The sequence below is a fragment of the Solanum lycopersicum genome, chromosome 6 (assembly GCF_036512215.1).
Source record: "Solanum lycopersicum chromosome 6, SLM_r2.1".
Lineage (NCBI taxonomy): Eukaryota > Viridiplantae > Streptophyta > Magnoliopsida > Solanales > Solanaceae > Solanum > Solanum lycopersicum.
Window position 1 is genome coordinate 22096062 of NC_090805.1, and position 25601 is coordinate 22121662.

A 25601-nucleotide genomic window follows, 5' to 3' on the forward strand; every position below is an offset into this window, starting at 1 on the left:
ACCCCCAAAGAGGATCGTGAGTTGGACTACTCAGACTTCACCCTATCACTCACATTCCATTTACCGCACCCCCAATAAAAATATATGCAATTGTCCCCAATGTATAAAAGAATCCATAATAATAAAGTGGTAGGTGAAGCATACTAGAGGTGCAAAGTGTCCGCGATCAACAAACTGGTGGGTCCGGTGTCCCATTTACGAGTTTTGACACGATGAGTCCTCGTCGATGGTCCATTTGTTGCTCGATGGTCCATCTTGGGGGTCCGTCATACGTCCCCTAAATTAGAAAAATTTGAAAATCATACCTTGGAAGGACGGATGCTTGCGACGGTCCATTACAAGCATGACACTTCATCGATGGGTCCGTCAAAGGGTGCTGCAAATCAATTTTTTGCAGATTATCTGATGATGTTATACGTGCAAATTTAACACCCATTAAGATATTCTTTTTGTATTTTCTGGACATTTTTTTAGGCACAGACCCTAAACAATAATCTAGACAACACTACTAACAAAAAGAAAAACAAATCTTAAGACTGGACGTTTAAGGAAATAAAAGAAAACAAACATGCAACTATAACTAGAAAATCACGAAAAACCTATAGTAGGCTAGAGGATACATATTGGGTTGCCTCCCAATCAGCACTTGATTTTTAACGTCGCAGCACCATGTAGGACACTTGATTACTCTACTTCAATAAAAGGGTATGCCTCAATCACTTTATTCGCCATTTCAGCATGCCCCAATTAGATTTTGATTCACTGTCCGTTCACCTTATACCGCACACCCTCTTTGTTCTCCAACTCAACTGCTCTGTGAGGGAATAGTTGTGTGATAAAGTAAGTACCAGTCCATTTTCATTTGAGTTTGCTCGGAAAAAAATGCAACCTAGATTTGAATATAAGCAACAAATCCCCAACCATAAAATCGCATTTCTCAATCATTTGGTCATGGTACTTCTTCATCTTTTCTTTGTAGAGGTCTGATCTTTTATAAGCTTTTAGGAAAAATTAATCAAGCTCATTCAACCCATTTAACCTCTGTTCAGAAGCTTCATTCCAATCCATTTTTAACTTTTTCATTCCCCTCAAGGCTTTATGCTCTAATTCAACTGGTAAATTACAAGCCTTCCCATATCCAAGTTGGTATGGGTACATACCTATGGGAGTCTTGTATGCTGTCCTGTAGGCCGAAAGAGCATCATCAAGTCTCCTTGACCAATCCGTTCTACTGGAATTCACCATTTTAGACAAAATCTGTAATCTCCTTATTTGACACCTCAACTTGTTCACTAGTTTGAGGTTTGTAAGGAGCGGCCACATTATGGCGAACCCCATATTTCTCCAATAATCCCTTAAACAATTTGTTGCAAAAGTGGGATCCGAATCACTAATAATATCCCTTTGGGTGCCAAATCAGGAAAATATTTTCTTTTTCAAGAACACGATGACACTCTTCCCTTCATTATTTGTGAGTGCGAAAGCTTCCGCCCATTTAGACACATTATCGACCGCTACTAGAATGTATTTCATCCAATGCGAACTCACAAAAGGGCCCATCATAAAGTCACCCCACACATCAAATAGATCAATAAAAAGGATGGGATTTAAAGGGAGCTCTTGCTTTCTCGATATGCCACCTCTCTTTGGCATCTGTCACATGCCTTAGCAAACTCATGAGCATCTTGATGGATAGTTGGCCAATAATAGACACATTGCAAGATCTCGTGAGTGGTCCGGATAGCACTATGATGTCCACCTATGGGTGAAGAATGGCATGCCTCCAAAACACTCAACATCTGAACTTCATGCACATATCGCCGAATAAGCCCATCGGCACAACTCTTATACAAGTATGGCTCATCCCAAAAGAACTATTTTGCACCATACATGAACTTTTTCCTTTTATGAAATAACAAGTTTGCTGGGACGATATCGCTAGCCAGATAATTTGCAAAATCTGTGAACAATGGAATCAAGTTTTGAGAGGCGGCCAATACGTGCTCATCAGGGGAAGTATCATCAATTTGAGTCTTATCCCCCAAACTCTCTCATAGATTCATCTCCTAAACGGGACAAATGATCAGCAACTTGATTTTCGGTCCCTTTTCTGTCATTCACCTCAAAGTCAAATTTTTGCAATAGTAATACCCAATGAATCAACCTCGATTTTGCATCCTTCATTGATATTAAATATCTCAAAGCACAATAATCAGTATGCACTATAACCCTAGTGCCAAGCAAATAGGAGCGAAATTTCTCAAAAGCAAAGACTAATGCAAGGAGCTCTTGCTCATTCAAGGTGTAGTTCTTTTGGGCATCATTTAAGGCTTTACTAGAATAAAAATGGGTTGAAGGACTTTGTTCCTTCTTTGCCCCAATACCACACAAAGAGCAACCCCACTAGCATCACATATTACATCAAATGGCTTGCTCCATTCCAGCAAAATAATGATAGGTGCAGACACCAACTTCTCTTTCAACTCACCAAATGTCCAAAGACAGGATTCATTTAAATAAAATTTACACTCTTTCTCTAGAAACTTGAACAAAGGATGCACAATTTTTGAAAGATCCTTGATGAACCTCAGGTAAAACCCTGCATGCTTAAGAAATCTTCTCACACCTTTTACAGAGATAGGTGGGGGAAGTCTCTCTATTACCTCAACTTTAGATCGATCAACCTCTATACCCTTCTCTGAAATGAGATGACCCAATACAATACCCTCTTTCACCATGAAGTGATATTTTTTCCAATTTAGTAGTAGTTTGCATTCTTCACACCTCTTAACAACCTCAGACAAATGACTCAAACACCGATCAAAGGAGTCACCAACCACATAGAAATAATCCATAAAAACCTCAATAGTGTCCTCCACCATATAGGAGAATATTGACATCATAAATCTCTTAAATGTGGCGGGTGCATTGCACAACCCAAACGATATTCTCTTGAATGGAAAGGTCCCATATGGACAAGTAAAGGTGATTTTCTCTTGATCTTCCGATGCAATAGAAATCTTATTATGGCCCAAATAACCATCAAGAAAACAGTAACACCCCTTTCCAGCAAGTCTATCAAACATCTAATCCATAAAGGGCATAGGAAAATGATCTTTTTTGGTCCATCCATTTAATTTCTTGTAATCCATACACTCCCTCCAACCAGTCATCGGTCTCATTAGAACAAGCTCGTTTTTCTCATTGGGGACCATAGTCATTCCCCCTTTCATAGGTACACACGGAACATGGCATACCAAACTACTATCAGTGATTGGATATATCACTCCGGCATCCAACCAATTAATAATTTCCTTCTTCACTACCTCTTGCATGGGTCGATTTAGACGTCTCTAATGCTCAATATTTGTCTTATAACCGGCATAACATGGATTTTATGAGAACAAAAACCGGGAGAGATCCCAATAATATCTATAATAGTCCACCCAATAGCTCTTTTGAACCTTTTTAACACTTTCACCAAACTCTCAACTTAATGTACATTCAAATCTGATGTAATAAAAACCAGCAAAGTGTTATCTTTTCCCAAGAATACATACCTCAGATGAGGTGGTAGAGGCTTAAGTTCTAATTTTGGAGCCTCCTCAATAGACGGTTTCATGAGTGGAGATTCGCAATTTTGCATATCTAACTCAAATTTATTTAGTTTAAAATGAACATTAACTTAATCAAGTGCCGCGACCAATGACACACACTCTTCAATGCTATCACTATCGAAATTCATGTCACTGCCGCCAATGCTTTTACACCCAAATGCTTTTCAATTCGTACCTCAGATGACTCTTAAACTCTATAGGATATAGGAGATACTGATTGGAGTTCACCACTCTACCTCATGGACCTACAAATGTTTAAGATCACTTCTTCATTGATCAACCAGAATTTTATCTCCCTCTTTTCCATATCAACCAAGGCTCTACTCGTATGAAGGAATGGCCTCCCAAAAATAATAGGCACCTCCAAATTGATCAAGAAACAGAAAATCATCCATAAAAATATGAATGACTCAACTTTTACTAGCATGTCGTGGAGTATACCAATGGGCCTTTTTACCGTTCGATCGGCTATCAGTAGCCGCATAGCAGAAGGCTTTGGGTCAGCCAAACCCAATTTCTTGTAAATTTAGAAGAGCATGAGATTTATGGTTGCCCCAAGATCACATAATGCGTTCGAAAATTGTAATAATCCGATTGTACAAGGAATAGCGAAAGCACCCAGATCTTTTTTCTTTTGCCCTAGAGATCTTGTAGTAATAGCACTACAGTGTTGCAGTCTATCATAATCCTCAAAAGTTACTGATCTTTTCATCATAACAAAATCTTTAATGAACTTGGCATAATCAGATATTTGTTCAAGAGATTTTACCAAAGGGACATTGATAGAAAGTTGTTTCAACAATGTTATAAAACGCCGGTATTTACCAACCTCGGTCTTTTTTACTAAACTTTCTTGTATAGGAGGTGGTGGTCTAGGCATGGAGGTTACCTTTAGGTGCACCTCAATATCTTTTACCATTTTATCTTTTAACTAACCACTAACCTCCACCACCATCTCATCATCTCTTATCAGCTTTTCTACACCAGATGGTATATGTGGGTCAATGGTTTGCTTAGTACCCTAAGTAGTGATTGTGATACAATGTACATCATTTTTTAGATTTTGGACAGTGTTGCTAGGAAGAGTACCCGGTTGACGTGTGTTTACAGTTGCAGACAATTGAATCATTTGCAACTCAAGATGCTTAATCGATATTGCATGTGTATCAACTTTTTTCCCTATAATTGCTAAGTAATTCCTTAACTCTTTAGTGTTGTCATCACTAGCATCAAACCTCCTAATCATTTTATGCATAATGTCCTCAACTCGCGCCATACCACCTCCACCATCCCTAGGAGCAACTTCACAATTTTGAGGTGGAATATAGGGCCCACTTTTATCGTTTCTTTTATCATAGTAACCCCCTTGAAGTTGTTGACACAGTTGTAATTCCCATCTCGGACATAATGACCCTAGCAGTTATAATTACCATAGTTTCGACATTGGTTTCCTTGACCCTAGCACCAATTCTCCTTATTGGAGTCTTGGGCGTTCGGTTGGAAACCCCCCATCTGATAATTCACCGCATAGGAGTCCTCCACTTAGTAATATTCATCATTTTGTGGTGGTGGTTTAGACAAGTAGTTCACCGCATTTACCTTTTTTGCACCCCCAACAATAAGTTTCAACACCAACCCAAGCTCAATTCTCATTTGATCCATCTCCTCACAAAGATCATCACCGACTGAGTTGTGTGCAGATTGGACTGCGAAGGTGTTTCTCCCAATATCTGACATTCTAATACTCCTAGCTGTATTATTTCAGGAGATTTTCACTAACTTTTCAGCAATTTCGGCATAAGGATACTCCCCATAAGAATCACCTGCTACTGTATCCAACATCGTTTTGTTATTATCATCTTATCTCGATAGTAATACTCTTTTGGAGACTCATCATCTATGCAGTGATTTGGGACACTCGCAAGAATGAAGTGAACCTATCCCAAGAATTGCTAACTAACTCTCCCGGTAGTGCCACAAAGTTGTTTACTCTGTCTTTGTGGTTTATTTTCTTAGACACTGGGTAGTAGCGCGCTAAGAAAGCATCCCCCAGTTGATTCCAAGTTAATATTGAGTTATAGGGGAGCTCAATAAACCAGATAGCAGCCTCTCCCGTTAGTGAGAGATGAAAAACTCTTAGCCAAATTACATTCATATTCAAATCGGATCTCCATACACAACTTTTTCACACGGCCCTTGACTTAGCAATGTGGGCATGTGGATCCTTAGAAGGTAGCCCTGAAAACAAACCTATGTGAATGAGCATTTGCATTAGACTACAAGTTACCATAAAAGTATGGTCGTGTGGTAGAGGGGGCGAGACGAGTGTCCCATCAGAGTCAGTGATATTTTCATAGCTCCTATAGTAATATTGAGGGCGTGGAGCGGGAGGTTGTCTCTGTATGTCACTTTCACCACAAATATAAGATAATATAGGGTCTTGAGCTTTGACCAATGGTGTCATTTTTGGGTCAACCTCGTTACCACGGATGCCCAAATTCTGATTCATTCTTCTTAAAGTATGCTCTAGTTCGGGGTAAGGTTCAACTACGGGTATTCCTCTACTCCGTGTTTTTTGCCTATAAGGAAGTTAGACCTGCAGAAGACAAAAACAAAATGAAAAAGTAAAATTTGGAAAATATTGAATAAACTTTGGTAATAAGCTTAAAGTTAATCTAAAAGTCACTTTCCCCGGCAGAGCGCGAAAATTTGATACGCTCAAATTTACTTCTCGTAACAAAGTAAAAGCGACCAAATCAAATAAAGAACCCAACTAGTGAGGTTGGGATTGTTCCCACGAGGAATATGGTTCAGACTTAACTTTATTCTATTATCACTTTTGTTTAGTCAAATTATTTCACGTAAACAAAAAACTAAAGGGCGGTTTTGTTTAATGAAAGCAAATAGCTAAATTAAAGTAACAAGTGACATGTTTAAGTAATGAAGTTAAATCAAGTAATGAGAGTGACTAGGGCGTAAGTGTTCCCTAGAGGCTCCTAACTCAGTAATTCTAGCTATAACAATCATTTCCTAGTATCTTGCACGCAAATTGCTAAATTAGGTATCTCAAAATCCTTGGTCCGGAATCTAGAGAATTTCACTCCGCACCATGTTCCGTCTACGTGTGTTGCTTTACTATGATATTTGACTAAGTTATTACTTCATACCAACCGACACTAGCCTATTAGATAGTATAGACTAAATCTATGTTGATAATTATATTCCTATTATCTACCTCCTTGGTGGAGAAAGTATTAATAAGGCGAGTTCTAACGTTGGCCATCCGTTAAAAAAAATTCTAAGCAAAAGAATTATCAATACATGCAAGACGCTATTCTAGAATCATTATTTTAGCTAGGTTTTACCCTATTATTTACCCATGGTTTCCACAACCCTAGTTATGGAGTTTAGTTACCCATGCTAATAATCACACAATTCATAATGATAATGTAAGAATTCATGCACTTACTTTGATGAGAATGAACAAAATCAAAAAAATTACTTGAATAAATCACAAAACACCAATAATCGATTCTAGAGGATTAATATCAAAACCAAAAATTGAAAGTTTAATACTAAGACAATTAAAAATAAAAATTATACAAGAGTGTAACCCCAAAAATGAGGTTTTTCAGATTCTTTTTAAGAAAAAAAACCTAATAAAAGAGGAAAATCTATTTAAGGAAAAATCTGCCCAAAACACGTCTGAGTCGACGACCTTCGTGACGGACCATCGTGGACTTGAAGGACTGTCGTGGTATTATGTCGCTCCATACTTAGCTCTTTTTATGCTGCTTTTGTTCATTAACTCTTTGTTACCCTCGACTGACAGGTGTGACGGATCGTTGCAAGCACAATGGTTTGTCGAGGGGCTTCATTCCACGATACTTAGAATCTTATGAAGTTGGGTAATGGGACTACTCTCTGTTAGCATTGACGAATGTGGAGGACGACCATCGTGGCTATGATGGTCCTTCGTGAGCTTCCGTAGTCCCACACTTGGTCAAAATTCCCCAACTTCCTTCAGCAGTCATTATCTTTTAACTATGGTTGACCCCTACGGACCGTCACAGTCACGAAGGACCATCGTGGGGTGCGTAGGTTGTCACTTCTGCAATTTTAGCTCAAAATATCCGCGTTCTCCATTGGACAAATTTACTGGAAATAAATAGAAAAGTACATAAAAAATTAATACAAAAATGGTTTAGATACACACTAATCTTAAGGAAAAGGCATTGAGATTATCCTGATACCATGGTACATCAGTGATCTACATGACCATCGATATTAGGATGAAAAGTGATGCTATTCTTTACTTGTGTACCCAACCCTTTTTGGAAATACCTCCAAAAGCATAAAGTGAATTGTGCACCACTATCTCATATGAGGGACAACGAAATCCCATGTAGACTTACAATCTTGTTAATGTATAGTCCAACATATTCTTCTGCTGAAAAGTAGACTTAAGGTGAATGAAGTGAGTGTATTTCGTTAGCCTATCCACAATAACCTATATTGAGTCATTTTGCATTCGTGTTTGAGGCAAACCCACTACGAAATCCATGTGAATGTCTTCCCACTTCTAAGTACGAACATTTATAACTTGAGTCAAACACTCGTCTTTTATTGTTCATCTTTTACTTGTGAGCAATTAGGGTACCTAGCCACAAACACCCCTATGTTTCTTTTCAAGCCATCCCAACAATAGATCTTTTGGAGATCACGATACATTTGGTGGAATCCAGATGATTAGAATATTGGGAACTGTGAGCTGCCTCTAAATTTCTATTTCTCAAATCATCATTATCTAGCACACACAATCTACCTTAGTACCTAAGTACACCCCCCCCCTTGGGAGAATGACTCATTAAACTTGTCAAGAACCGAGTCCTTCAAATCCATAAATATAGGGTCAGGATGTTGCTTAGACTTCGCATCAACCGCCAAAGGCGATTAAAAATTATGGAGGACCACAAGACCACAATTTTGAGAATCTCCAATAGAAAAATGAACTTAGCCAACCTATGAACATACTTGAATAAGTTTCTTACCCTCTATCACATGAGACACCATCCCATGGACATTCTAATTAAAGTATCCGCAACCATATTGGACGTGACAGGGTTCTAGGGAACACTCATGTCATAATCATTCAAGAGTTCCAACCATCTTCATTGTCAGAGATTCAACTCCATTTGGATGAACACATATTGAAGGCTTTTGTGGTCGGTAAATACATCCACACACCATAAAGGTAATGTATACATATTTTCAAGGCAAACACTAGGCCGCTAACTCAAGGTCATGAGTGGGGTAATTTTTCTCATGTACCTGGAGTTGTCTAGAGGCATAGGCAACTACCTTCCCATTTTGCATAAGGAGAAAACACAAACCCACTCAGGAAGCATCACAATATACCACAAAACCCTTGGTTCACTATGGTAAGGTCAGCACTAGAGCGAAGGTAAGCCTATCTTATAACACATGGAAATTTCCCTCACACGACTCCAACCACTCAAACTTCGCACTGTTATAGGTAAAGGTAGTCAGAGGAGAAGCAATGGACGTAAACCTATACACAAAATCCTATAGAATCAAGCTAAACCCAAGATACTTATAATGTCAGTTGGATTCAATGGTCTAGGCAAATTCTTAAACTCCACGGTTTTCCTTGGATCGACCTCTATTCCCTTACTTTAGATGATATGACCAAGGAATGACATTGATCTCAACGAACTAAAACTTACTATACTTGATGAGTAATTGGTGTTCCTGAAGGAATTGAAATACCACCCTCAAATAATCTATATGTTCACCCTCATTTTCCCACTATTTTAATATATCATCGGTAAAAACAATTACAAATAAATCTAGGTAATTCCAGATCACCTCATTCATTAAGTCCATGAAAGTCTTCGGGGCATTAGTTAGACCAGAAGACATCACTAGGAACTCATAGTGACAATACCTAGTTCAAAAGGTCGTTTTAGGTACATCCTCACCTGTCATCCTTAGTTGGTTATACCATGACCTCAAGTCAATCTTAGAAAAATAGCTAGCCCCTTTGAGTTGATCAAACAAGTCATCAGTCCGTAAAGAGGATATTTGTTCTTAATGGTGATCTTATTGAGGTTATGATAATCAATAAACATCCTAACGGACCCATCCTTCTTCTTTAAAAATAATACAAGAGCACCCCAGGGGGAAATACTAGGTCTTATGAAACCCTTGCCAAGTAGATCCTTGAGTTGAAGATTAAATTCATGCAACTCGACCGGAGCAATCCAGCAAGGAGGGATAGAAATGGTTTTGCATTCAACAACAAGTCTATACTGAAGTCTATTTCCTGTTCGGGAGGAACTCCACATAAGTCATCACGAAAGAGTTTCGGAAAGTCCCTCACTATGGGTACTAACTCTAATGGAAAAACATCGGACTCAAGGTACTTGACCCTAACAACATGGTAAAGACACAATTTAGAGATCATTTTGGAAGCCTTTAGACATGAAATAATTAAACCTGTAGGGATTAAATTACTCCCTTTCCATACCAAAACAGGTTCATTTGGAAATTGGAAATTGACTACCCTTGTTCTACAATCTATGGAAGCAAAACAAGTATGCAATCAATCCATCCCAATATGACGTCAAATTCAACCATATCTAGTTCTATCAAGTCAACCAAAGTAACTGTATTGTGAAAAGATATTGGAAAACTCCTAAAGACTCTTTTAGCCACCACGGAGTCAACCACCAGGGTTGTAACCAAAAAAGGTTTCATTAGAACATCTTGTAATACATTTAACTTTCCAGCTACTAGAGGGAATACAAATGATAAAGTAGCACTGGGATATAGTAAAGCATATACATTAATAGAGAACACTTATAACATAACAGTGACGACATCGAAAGACTCCTCCTAATCACTCGTAGAGTGAAGAGCATAAAAGATATTCTTCTTGGGAGCATCGGGATTTCGATGGTGGAAGGGTTTTGATTGTAGATCCTTTTCTTTAACCTTGGCTTATTTTGCACCTCAAATCTAGCCTTATAAGGATTTCCATCTTCTACCCTTTCCCTCTTCAATTCTCTCCCAACTTGCTTAAGTTTTTGATCCTCAATTTGTTCGGCATGAACCATGAGACGAGAGATATCCATGCTAGGAATTAACATATCCGACCTATATTCATTCACCACAAGGTCGGATACACCCACAACAAATTTGTTCGTCTAGCCTCTAGAGTCTTCCACATTAATACGAGCATACTTAGATTGTTGAGTGAACTTGAGACTATACTCCTCCACACTCATATTCCCTTGGCGAAGATTTATAAACTCTTTTATATTTCTCTCCCTTAGTTCCAAAGGAATAACCTATCAAGTAAAGATGTCTCAAAAGACCCCTAAGTGATCCAGCCTTCTCCAATCGGTCGCTCATCCTTCCATTGTGCATATTAAACTTGAGCCACATCTTTGAGTTTATAGGCTTCTAGTTTCGCCTTTTCTTGAAAAGTCACACCCATTGCATTTACCACTTTGAACACCTCATATATGAATTCTTCTGGGTTTTATTCCACTTTGGATCCAAAGAAGTCATCCGTGTGAAATCTCTTACTCATGACACTGAGGTTCTAACATTGGGGTTTAATTATGCCTGAGTGTCCTTAGCAACATGAGTAGCAATTATTTGAGAGAAAAATTGAATGGATTCCCTTAACTCCACATTAGACATAGTCCCTTTTTCAATAGGAACTTGAGGGTTTTGAGGATCTTGAGGGGGAACCGCCTCATTCTCATTCTCCTCTTAGGCCCTTCGACTGTTGTTACTTCTTGTATTCATTTTCTATAAAAACAAGAAAAAGATCAGTATAAAGGGCATATAGAGTTAAGACTCTTCAGGAACGGCATATAAATATAAAAAAGATGAGAATTTTGTAATCATCACATAGCCTTTCATTCAAAAGTGTGGCATATACACTATATATATATATATATATATATATATATGTATGTATGTATGTATATATATGGTTAGGTTTACATAGACCTCTCTCATACCATATATGAATTTTACTTGGACTATTTGTATATGAAGCTTACGTGGGCTTCTCATTTAGAAAACCTAATCAATACATAGGAATTAGTCTAATACTTTGTCTCATATTGAACAATCTATAACGGGTAGAAATGTTTGACATAGCCAATACAAAGTCAATATGCAACTATAGGGTTACATCAATATTAAAATGATAAAGGAATGAACAAAGTCTTTATGACAGTACAACTTCTAGTCTATAGCACAGATAAAGTAACATCCCCAAACAAGAGGAACTATCAATAGTTAGAGAAAAGATTCAAAGTCTTCTCCAATCGTCCTCGTATGAACTCAATGGCCGGAATCTATATATTTATAGAAAACATAGAGATATAGGTTAGTACACCACTTGTACTAAGTATGGTTCCTATGCATAAAAATATGAAATACATGAGAAAAGGAACAATTTAGTCAAAACCATTCTTAGTGTCAATTAACTATACATACTCATATAAGTAGCATCATAACTCAACCCAACATATAAGCAACTCAAGCAACACTTGTGCAATGCCAAGAATAGAACTCCATAATCCCATCTAAAGCTAAGTATGTCATTGAGACACCTACTTCATGCATACATCATGACTCAATATTTTATCATAACATACTTGATTCACAAATTCATATATAACTTGACATACATAACATGGAATCAACTAAATCATACAAGACCACTACTAAGACCCTTCCTTGGGATCCCACATATCTAATGAGTAAGAGAAGTTCCATACCCTCCCTCACCCTATATAGTAACATTTAAGACAAGTTCTACAAATAATCCACATACTGGACATATTCATATTTTTCCACTATTACATTAGGGAAAGAAGTGCAATAACCGATATGAGACCATGTGAGCTACATGAAATCCGGTGTTCTCCTCCCACACCGAAAAGAGAGGGTTAAAACTTGCCTAAGGTGTAATTAATCAACATAGTCATCTAAGTGGATCCACTAAGCTATATTCCTATGTGGGAACATAGTTAAGGGTCAAGGAGATTGTTACTTTAAACCTTGACTTACTAATGTGGAGGTTTTCATCTCATGAACAACACATATCTTGGGAATACGGAATAAGTAAACATGAAGAAACCCATGTGGGAGACCAAATTTACTAAACGTGAGACCTCCATCTCATTTACATGCCTTATTGGTGCTAAGCATTTATTCCATTTAGGAGTCATCATACTCTTTATACAAAATCAAATTAGTCTTTTCTTATACCCCTATGTGAATATTTTATCATAATATCTCATGGTATTCACAACTGAGAACTACCCTTTCACTTTAGAAGACCACATGCAAGTGAGTAAACCTTTTGCTCAACACTCAATCATAGTCATGAGAAGCTACTTTCAATCACATACTAATCATATCTTACATATTTGCATACTTCATAGTTTATTTCATAGTCTAGGGTTAAATATGGAGACTAAAGACTATCAACATCACAACCACACATTTGACATAGAAGCAATACAAATAAATCATCCTTCATAATTGAATTCAAGATGATTCAACCTTCATACTTCATTGTACTTTCAATTCCTTGAAACTTCAATTACTAAAGAATACATAGACAATAAACATGGTGAATTCAAGAAGTAATACATATCCCTTTTTATTCTACACATTCATATAATCATCTTCTCCCACAATTACTATAGAATTTCAAGCCATAATGAATGAAGGGAAGAATAAGGGTTCAAACAGAAAAATCTTGATTGTTTAACAACCATTGGCAATTAATACTTATTTAAACAGTGATAAAAGACTACAATTCATCACAATTGATTAAAAATTTTGTTTTAAAAAGAGAACCCGCATCTAGATTGAAACCTTAGTTTTGGGGAAGTTGAAAATCATCTTTGGAAGGGTCTCTTTGGGAAAGATGTAACGACTCGAGAGTACCCCCTAGAAGTTAAGACATTCTAAAATTTTTACACGGCGTACTTGACCTCTCGGAATTCTTATACAAGCCTTAGACATCATTCATTACATACATGTAAACTTTTCATATGAAATATTTTAGAACATCTTTCATATTAAAAATCATAGAAAATACTAAGTCTCAACATATGTTAATCTTAGACTCAAGAATACTTGGGATATGGACAATACAATACGAATATAGAAATACTTAGTCTATTACAATATTGTGAATAAAAGAAATCTAAAGATGATTATGCGCTCGAGTAAAGTGAGGACATACTTAAACATTACTTGAACCATAACTATATTCCAAGCTTTTCTTCAAGACACTTCTCACTTTCAACCTAACCTTAGATATAACAAAATGTATGGAATTAGTACAAACAGTTGTACTAAGTACAACTTAATGCATAAAATCAAGAGAGCAGACATTTATGAAAAATATGCTTGTTTTAATTAAAACATCATATTAAAAGTATAAGAACCATATTTAAGTACCAAACATCACAAATAGCATGAAGCATACATCAAAACATATAGACATGAGATCCTCCTATGATATGTGATTCTAAGTCTCACTTAAGTGAGTTATGAAGTGATCACCCATACAATTCCTTCACACACACCTAAGAGATTATTTATACTACCTAAGATAATTTCATTCTCACTTAACATAATAGCATATATATATATATATATATATATATATATCTTCCCAAAAGTTATCAAAACAATTACTTAAGTGATGCAAGAGACCATCCATACACCATATCCATGCTTTCCCAAATAATTCTTAAGACTACCTAATTTCAGATCATGTCTACTTATTCAATTTTACTTTCCCCATCTACATTCATTCTTAGGACTTCCCTAGGTAAGACATGAAGTGACCATTTCTATGCCCCCTTCATACCTTAACTCCACAACCATTAATCCATTGTAGGTAAGTACTTATCATTTAACATACTTTCCAACTTAAGTCATAATCTTAATTAGTTCATTAGGAGACCTTTAACACATAAGGACATTCATGTAATGGTGTTGTAGAAGACCTAAGGAATCACTCGCTAACATCTTCAAAGACTAATCATGCAATGTCTAGGTAGAGTCTCATATCACTACATAAACTTCATACAACTTCTCCAATACTAGTAGGTATCCCATATGATAAAATTACGTAATAACCGAGATAGACCATGGTAGTTATGCATGGAATACATAGTAAACCCTACTCCGATAAAGGGTGTTCTACTAGCCATTAGTAGAACTTGGACAGATCTCATGTAGGAACATTGTTAAGGAATATAGAGGGTTCCTTTGTACACTATCCTCATCCATTACTAGAGCTACGACCCAAGCATACTCATTCAGTTCTATACTTTGTTCTCATATATAAGTTCAATAAAGGATTAAATGAAGACGTTTCAATATCTAGTTCATAAGCCAATAACATTACACTTTACCAAAGAGGGTCCACTAAGGCTACCTATAATGGTCAATAGATAGCTCAATAACTTTCCTAAGGATTATTTCATACCATTCTAGCCATTCAACCTTAAGTCCACCATTCACCCAAAAAGGATAACATTACAGCCTTCAACGTTAAGGATATCATAACATTCAAAGTAGGTTTAAGGTTCCCCATAAAGGACCTTCTTAACTATGTTCAATGTCACATGTAAATCACACATACAAGACTAAAAGCTTTAGCATACTAAGTCAAGAACTCATATTAACATTGTTGATGTATCAAGTAAGGGACACAAGTCTACCAAATCAAGACACACATATTACTTCAACTTATCATATATTGCATATCATTCTAGAAGCACATAGGTATTACCAATATAATCTATAGGTCACCCTACTCACTACTATAGTATCATAAATATAAGTATCACAATTATCATATAATCTATCAGGAAACATCATACTTCAACATCAAATAATCCACATAGTCTACTAGAGACACATCATCAACTAGAAGAACTCATGCTTTGACTCCACATAAACACATAAGTCATATTGACATACATAATAGCCCGTAATAAAGTTATAACATGATAAAGTCATAATACTTGAAGTAATGTCAACGAGGCCACATCATTCACAATTTATAATGTAATGCCGACATGAACACATTAGTAACAAATATAGCACATAAGCATTGTCACCATAAGTGGACCATTCAAATCAACATCAAAATCTAAGAACTAGACTACACAATTTACACAAACTTAGGTCAACATAGCACCGATCCAACCTCACTACATCAATCCATAGCCAATTCATCCAATGAAACAATTACAATATAAAATGAATCAAAGATAATTCAACATAGATTTTTTAATTTAGGGCAGCATACTAACAATTCTAGCATGTTTCTATCATGATTCAATATCCCTAATCAATCTACACAATAATTCAATAGCATTAAGGTATAAGTAATTCACCAATAAAGTATTTAAATCTAGAACTTCATGGTTTGTATGGGTTCGTAGAGTTTTTAGGTTAATATCGTCAAATTAACATCAATTCAATCATAAATGTTGCAAAATCTTTAATGCAAGAACCCATGGATAGATTACTAAAATGGACAATTCATGGTTTTAATCATCTTTGAAAATCATTGGAATCAAATCCTTGAAGAAAAATATTCAAGGATGAAAAACCATACCTTAATTGTGATGAAAATCCCAAAAAACTGATGGAGAAAACATGAGAAAATCAGTCTTCCTCCTTGGAGCTTCAATGTTTCATCGATGGAGGTCTTGGAGAGAAGAATGGAGAGATTATGTTTTAAGTTGAGGGTTTTGATTTTATTGGTGAGTTTATGGGTTTAAAAAGACTCAATAACCATCAATAAGTTATCCCCAAATTACCCAAGAGATCCCTCCAATTATTAGAGATTTTAACCAACTCAAATTTGACTTAAAATGACGCTACCAAAACTACTTCGCGTCATGGAGACATGGAGACATTTCCAAATCTTGTTTCTGGAAAATTTCGAGATAGAATTGTTGGTCACAGTCCTGCGTGGCATGGAAAGAATTTATCCCACTTTGTGTTAGCTACGTCTCACGCAGTATCTGCTAGGTCCTGGTTGTTTGCCAGCTTCGATGACCCATGTTTTGATCTTACTCGGGGACCCATAGGCTGATCCCCGGGGCTTCCTTATCGGAAGTTTTGAACCTTTACATGTAAGTATATGTGTAGGAACCATTTACACTAAATTTTGTTTTAAAAACATCCCCCAGAACTCCACTACAAAACACTACGACACAATAGTTCAACTTTGACTAGTTTCTGGAAGTCTTGGACGTTTGACCTCCAAACATTATCCTACTGCCTATAAATACTATTATTAAAAATTTTAGGACTTTAAAACATCATGACACACATTGTAGACTCTAGTTTCACCTAGCTCAATTTTAGAGGCGTTAGAATCTTCTCCATTTCGACAACATTCGTCCTCGAAAGACACTTGCTTCTTTTAAAACACTTTCAAGATATAGTAAATTCAAGACTAGAAGCACATAAAATACCACACCATACACAATACACAATTATTAAAAACATAAATTTGACATACTTTTAGAGATTCCAAACACAACAAGAAGTTAGAAACTAATCTACAACTCATCATATCATAAGACTCACAATCTTCATTTCAAATAGCAAGAACTCCTTCTGCATTCATTATCATGCTCTTGTACATCAAATATATACACTTTACATTAATTTTCAACCAAAGAATGATTTAGTCTGTTTTCCAAAATTTTTACAGTAATATGGATATCTTATAGTGAACTATGCAACAATTTTTCATAAATGCAACTTTTAGGCAATTAATGATGAAAGCATGATAATATAAGAGATATAACCATATACATTCAATTGAAAACATAACTATAACTTCATGAAATGCACAATGCAAGAAACAATGAAATTCAATTCCAACAGGACTCCAAAAGACAATGCAACATGCAACATTCTACTATGACATTCTACTTCAAGATTGAATTGAATATGAGATATAAGACAATCATTCAAAACTCTACTACTCACCTTACTCCCCACCTTAGAAGGAACTCATAACTACAACAAGAAAGAAATTATAACTTATCGAAATCCTCATTATCATCTGGCGATGATCATCTGCCCGGAGAGCATAAAGATGATTCCTCTGTGGAGCATCATTACCCGGAACACTTGGAGTAACTTGCTTACCTTCTTTTCCTCTAGAATCAATAGTAGAAAAATCCCTCACCTTATATACATCCTTACCACAACCAAAGAAATTCTAGGTACCAATTAGACACTCCCCATAGTGCCTCTTTCCACAAGTGACACAAGTAGGCTTACCATTTTGAGAACCACCACCTTTCTAGAGCTTGACTTTAGGATCTCTAGGTTCATCTTGAGTTTGAGCCCTCTTATTGAAATTAAGTGGGTTTTGCTCGCATTGTCCACCCTTCTTCAAGTTTCTAGAAATACTTCTAAGCTTAGACTCCTCTATGCATTGATCACACACCATGAGTCTAGACAAGTTCATATCACTATAGAGAAAGGACGTTCAACACTCTTCTTTCACAAGGTCGGCAAAACCGGTCACAAACCTATTCATCTCATCCCTAGGGTTAGACACCAAGGATGGAGCAAACCTAGACAACATAGTGAACTTCAAGGAATAATCCTCAACACTCATATCTGTCTTTTTTGAGATTAATAAAGTCCTCAACCTTCACCTCTCTTCTCTCACGGAGAAAGTACTTTCCTAACTAAGTCTCCTTAAACTTTTCCCACTATATAGGACCCGAATCAACAAGCCTATTATCTTTTCATTTAGTATACCACACTTGAGCAACCTCCCTCAATTGGTATGAACATAATTGCGCCTTCTCCCTAGAAGTCATAACCATGGCACTCAACACCTATTGCAGACCATCTAGAAACTCTTAAGATCCTCTCCCACCTTAGAGACAAGAAATATGGGAGGATTCATCCTCACGTCTCTCAATCTAGAGGTTATAGTACTCTCCACAACATTAACTCCAAGTTCAATACCCTTATTCATATGGGTAGTCAAGGTTCGGGATAAATCAAGTAAAGCCTCTCTAATCTCCCCATTATTCATTTTGGGGGGGGGGGGGAAACTACAGGAACATCATTATCTTGAAGTCCAATAGGAACTTGAACACCATGTAGAGGAATTTGAGCACCTTTCTCAACTTAAGGAGGAACTTCCTCAACCACTCTTCCTTGTTCCAATCTTTTAGAGGTCATCCTTCTAATAGTAATCTCCAATCAACACAAGAGAACAGATTAGGAATAGACACTTACAACCTCAACTCAATTGGCACAACACAAGATTGATGAAGAATGTGAAACTCTATCGTCATATAGCCTCTCTCCCATAGATGTGTTGCGACTGACATCGATGGTAAAGAATCTACTAGATATGGCTCTAGAAAAAATTTTATTTCTAAAACCAATATAATAACCAATGCTCTGATACTAAATCTGTAATGATGCGAAAGTACACCCTTGAAGTTAAGACAATCTCGAATTGTTACACGGCGTACTTGACCTCTCAGAGGTCTTGTACAAGACCTTAGACATTATTCATTTCATACATGTATGAAAAGTAATTGGAATTAAAAAATTTTCAAACAAAATATCTCAGAACATCTTTCATATTAAAATCATAGAAAACACTAAATCTCAACATATGCCAATCTTAGACTGATGAATACTTGGGACATGACCCATACAATACGAATGTATAAATACCTAGTTTATAACAATACTTTGAACAAAAGAAATATAAAGACAATTATACCCTCGAATCAAGTGAGGACATAATTTAACTTTACTTGAACAATAACTAGATTCCAAGCTTTTCATAAAGACGCTTCTCACTCTCCACCTACACCTTTAGATACAACAAAATGTATGGAATTAGTACAAACACTTGTACTAAGTATGCCTTAATGCATAAAATCATGATAATAGACATTTATTAAAAATATGCTCTTACTGATTACAACACCATATTAAAAGTGTAAATACAACATTTAAGTACCAAACATCACAAAAAGCATCAAGCATACATCAAAACATATAGACATAAGATCCTCTTACCAAAGCTGATTCTAAGTCTCAATTAAGTGAGTTATAAAGAAACCGCCCATATAGTCCCTTCACGCACACCTAAGAGATCATTTAGACTACCTAAGATAAGATCCTTCTCACTTCACATAATAGCATTTATATATATATATATATATATATATATATATATATATATTCTCTTCCCAAAGGTTATCAAAAGACTTACTTAAGTAATGCAAGAAGAGACTACATAACCTTCTCAAAACTTACCAAAATAATCGTTAAGACTACCTAATTTTATATAATGTCTACAGATTCAATTTTTCTTTCCCCATCTAGAGTCATTCTTAGGACTTTCCTAGGTAATACACGAAGTAACCATTCATATGCCCCCTTCATACCTTAACTAACCAACCCTAAAACCACTCTAGGTAAGTACATATTCATTAACATACTTTCCATCTTAAATAATTATATTTTTTAGTTCATTTGGAAACATTCAACACATAAAGACATTCAAGTAATGGTCTTCAAGAAGACCTAGGGACTCACTCACTAACATCTTCAAAGCCTAATCGTGCAATGTCTACATATCATCTTATACCACTACATAAATTTCACAGAACTTCTCCAATACTAGTAAGTTCCCATATGATTATAATAGGCAACAACCAACATAGAACATTGTAGCTATGCAGGGGAATTCGGTGTCAACCCTACTCCAATGAAGGGTGTTCTACTTGCCAATGGTAGAACTTGTACACATCCGATGTAGGCACATGGTTAAGGAACATCGAAGGTCCATTTGTACTCTAGCCTCATCCTTAACTAGAGATGTTACCCAAGAATATTTATTCGATGCTACCCTTTGTTCTTATAGATTAGTTTAATAAAGGAGTACATGAAGAGGTTTCATATCTAGTTCATAACCCAATCACATTACACCTTACAAAAGAAGGTCCACTAAGGCTACCTACAATGGTCAAGAGGATAGCTCAATGACTTTTCTAAGGATGATTTCATGTCGTTCCGGCCAATAAACCCTAAGTCCACCATTCACACAAAAAAGATACCATTACGACATTCAACTTCAAGGATATGATAACCTTTAAACTAGGGTGAAGGTTCCACAAGAAGGACCTTCTTAACAATGTTGAAGGTCACTTATTAAACACACATAAGAGATAAAGAAGCTTTAGCATACTAGGTGAAGAACTTATATTCTCATTGTACATGTATCACGTAAGGGACAAAAGTCTACCAAAGCAAGACATACACATTACTTCAACATATCATACATAAATTGCATATCATTCTACAAGCACATAGGTATTACAAATATCATCTCAGTATTATAGTATCATCAATATAAGTATCACAAGTATCATATAATCTATCAAGAAACAATATACTTAAACATCAAGTAATCCACATAATGACTACACTATAGTCTACTAGATACGCACATCAGTAACTAGAAGAAATCATAATTTTACTCCACATAAACACATAAAGCATATTGACATTCATAATATCCACATAATCAAGTTATAGCATGATAAATCCATAATACTTAAAGTAATGTGGACGAGGCAGTATCATTCACAATTCATAAAGTAATGCCGACAAGGCCACATTAGTAAGAAATATAGCACATAATCAACCCCACCGTAAGCGGACCATACAATGAATCATCATCATCGAAGAACTATACTACACAATATACAGAATGTTAGGTCAACATACCATCGATCCAACCTCACAACTTCAATCCATAGCCAATTCATCCAACACAGTATACCAAGGCCCTTACCAATGACCATATTCAATCCAATAATTACAATATACAATGTATCAAATATAATTAAACATAGATTTATGTATTTAGGGAATCACACTTACAATTATAGCATGATTCTATAAAAATTGAATAGCTCTAATCAATCTACAGAATAATTCTATAGCATTCAGACATAATCAATTAATCCATAAAGTAGTCAAATCTATAAGTTCATGGTTTGTATGTGTTCATAGAGTTTTTAGGTTAAAATCAACAAATTAACATCAATTCTATCATAATTCAATATTTCAAACCTTTAATGCAAGAACGCGTGGATACATTATGAAATTGGACAATTCTTGTTTTTGATCATCTTTGGAAATCATGTGAATTGACTCCTTAAATAAAGATATTTCAAGGATGAAAAGCAATACCTTAATTGTAATTAAAATAACAAATAATTGATGGAGAAAACTTGAGAAAATCATTCTTCTTCGTTTGAGCTTCAAAGATTCATCCATGGAGGTTTTGGAGAGAAGAATGGAGAGATTTTGTTTTGAGTTGAGGGTTTTGCTTTGATTGGTGAGTTTAGTGGTATAAAAAGACTCAATAACCATCAATAAATGAACTCAAATTACCCAAAATACTTTTGCACTTATTAGAGATTTTAATAAACTCAAATTTGAGTTAAAAACGATGCAACCAAATCTGGAGGTTCCTTTTCATCGTGGAAACATTTTCAAAGCTTGTTTCTGGAAAATTTTGAGACAGAATGGTTTGATGACCCATGTTTAGGTCCTCCTTGGGGACCCATAGGATGATCCCCATGGCATTTTTATCGGACGTTCGAGCCTTTGCATGTAAGGCTATGATTAGGAATCATTGATACTCAATTTTACCTTCAAACCACCTCCCAAAACTCCACTACATAATACTATGTCACACTAGTTCAACTTCGACTAGTTTCTGGACGTCTTGGACGTTTGACCTATAGACACTTCTAAACTTTATATACTGCCTATAAACACTATTATTAATCCTATTAAGACGTTAAAACATCATGAAACACATGATAGGCTCTAGTTTCACCTAGCACATTTTAAGAGGAGTTACGAAAAATCCAAAGAGTGAAATAAACCATAATTTAGTGATGATCTTGCAACGAATTTTGGATGAAATCCTTGGTGAAGTCATCCTCACTAAGTACTTGGTAAAATCCTTGGTGAATTCATCCTCACAAAGATACAAAGTGATCATTCCTATGACCCCTTCACACCTTAACTAGACAACCCTTAACTACTCTATATAAATACTTATTCATTTAACATGTTTTCTAACTTAAGTCATTACATTCTTTAATTCATTTAAGATACATACATCACATAAGGAAATTCAGGTAATGGTCTTGGAGAATACCTAGGGACTCACTCACTAATATCTTCAAAGCCTAGTGTGTAATGTCTAGATAATGTCTTATACCACCACCTAAGCTTCATAGTACTTCTCCAATACTAGTAGGTATCCCATATGATAAAAGATAGGCAATAACCAACATGTACCATAGTATCTAGGCATGGAATCTGTATTTCTAACCTACTACGATGGAGGGTGTTTTACTTGTCAATGGTAGAACTTGGACACGTCTCATATAGGCACATGGTTAAGGAATATGAATGGTTTTTTTGCACTCTATCCTCATTTATTAACTAGAGGTACTTACCATACCATACTCTCTTGGTGATAGCCTTTGTTCTCAATGAGTAATTTCAAATTAAGGATCACATGAAGAGGTTCCATATCTAGTTCATAACCCAATCACATTCACCATACCACAGAGGTCCCCTAGGGCTTCCTTTCAATGGCAAAGAGGATAGCTTAATGACTTTCCTAAGGATGATTTCATGTTGTTCCACCCAAAAAACCATAAGTCCACATTCATAAAACAAGGACACCATTACGACTTCGAATTCAAGGATCATAACCTTACCACTAGATTAAAGGTTCCACATAAAGGACCTTCTTAGAAATATTCAAGGTCTCATGTTATTCATACAGAAAAGACTAAGAGTCTTTATCATACTAAGTCAAGACATCTCATATTCACATTCATATGTATCAAGTAAGGGACAGAAGTCTACTACATAAGACACACCAAGACTTCATTTTATCACATATAGCATATCATTCTAGAAGAACATAGGAATAAACATCATCATCTCTTGGTCACCCAATTTACTACAAAAATATCATCAATATAACCATAATAGACTCATATAATCAAGTAGGAATAATCATGCATCAACTCTAAAACTACACACATAAGGACATATTCATAGTCTAACAGGATCTCCTAACAACATCAATAGAAGAACACATATTTTCACATTAATCACAAGTTGATGAATATTATCATACTTCAGATAAATCTTCTACTAAAATCATCATAATATATCAAGTAATTGTCGACAAGTCCATGATCATCATAATACATAAAGTAACGCAGACGAGGTCACATCATTCACAAGTAAAACACATAGCACCATACCATAAATGGACCGTACAAATCACAACATAATTAAAGACCTATATTACATAAAATAAAAAGAATAAAAGCAGCATAAATCCAATCAGTTCTCACCAATTCAATCCATAGCTAAATTATCCATTACAATACCAAAAAGACCCTTATCCATGGCCATAATCATCAATTAAATAAAAAAATCATAATACTCAATGAATATAGGTCAATCAATATAGATTTACCAATCTAAGATAGTCTATACATAAATTCAATACAATTCTTACATCATTCTATAGCCCATAGGAAACTACACTTGAATTCATAAGCATATAGACAATATAAAGTCAACCACAAAGTAGTCAAAAACTAGGGTTCATAAATTACATGGGTTCATTGGTTAATTGTGCAAAAATTACCTTATTAACAACAATTAAATAAATATATAATGATTCAAAATCTTTAATTCAAGAACCAATGGATAGCTCATAAAATTGGACAATTTCATCTTTACAAAATTTTAGAAATATCTTTGAATTTTGGGCTCCTTGATGAAGAGGGTTTCAAGGATAAAAAATCATACCTCAATGAAGATAAATCACGAAATTGATGAAGCATCACAAATTAAATATGCAATCCAAGCTCTTCCTTGAGCTTTGGCTCCAATAGAGTTCTAGAGAATTTCTTTGAGATTTTGGAGTTTTCATTTCGAAGAATGAATTCATCTAGGTATTTATGGAATATAAACCCACTTAAAATACCAAAAATACTCCTAAGTAACCTCCCAAACTATTATTTGGAAGTGTGGTGAATTTACCATCATCACTTTACACTGAACCTGTGAAACTACACAGACCATCGGTACTTGCCCATCGATGAACCGTGTATCCACAAATGGACCATCTTGGCTGGTCATCATTTGGTTCAGAGACTGGCCTGTGGAAGCTTAGACTCACAAGGCTACGTCTTTAATGACGTTAACCAATGACAGGGCGTCGACCCACCTACTGGACGTCGATTGCCTTAGTCGATCGGGGCTTGCCTAGACAGCCTTGTCCTCAAATGAAATGTCCTTCCTCAAAGACCCTTGGTTGGTCTTTGGGGATGTTTTCCCGGGAGTTTCCAACAGAATATGATTTTATAAAAGATTAGTACCTCCCACATCAATTTCATAAAAATGAACACGTAAAACTCGAGGAAACATGTGAAGACACACAAGGTCGTTTCAAGGCAAACTTTTCGAATGTCGTGGACGTTCTTGGATGTTTAACCTCCTAACTTTATGAAACTTGACACACTGCCTATAAACACTATAATAACTCATATAAGGACCTCATAATCTCATAACACACACTTAATAACATAAAACACACATGAGGCACATAGGTGACTAGTCGTCGAACGTCATACTCATCCCTTGATGTTTGACTTCCAATTCACCCAATACTTTAGGCAATGCCTTATTACCACATTATGAACCAATTTAGGAACATAGACTCTCATTACAAAAATTTAAGGATCTACTTTCACCTAAGTTGTTTTAGAA

At 35.8% G+C, this 25601-nt stretch overlaps 1 protein-coding gene across 1 annotated transcript; it reads right to left on the reverse strand.

Annotated features, from left to right (window-relative positions):
* Positions 1-2034: 2034 nt before the first annotated feature.
* LOC138349278 (uncharacterized mitochondrial protein AtMg00860-like) lies at positions 2035-2882 on the reverse strand. Its single transcript, XM_069299598.1, has 2 exons — positions 2385-2882; positions 2035-2178 (listed from the first exon to the last, which is right to left on the reverse strand). The coding sequence occupies exons 1-2, from the start codon at positions 2880-2882 to the stop codon at positions 2035-2037; spliced, it is 642 nt and encodes a 213-aa protein (XP_069155699.1).
* Positions 2883-25601: the final 22719 nt, after the last annotated feature.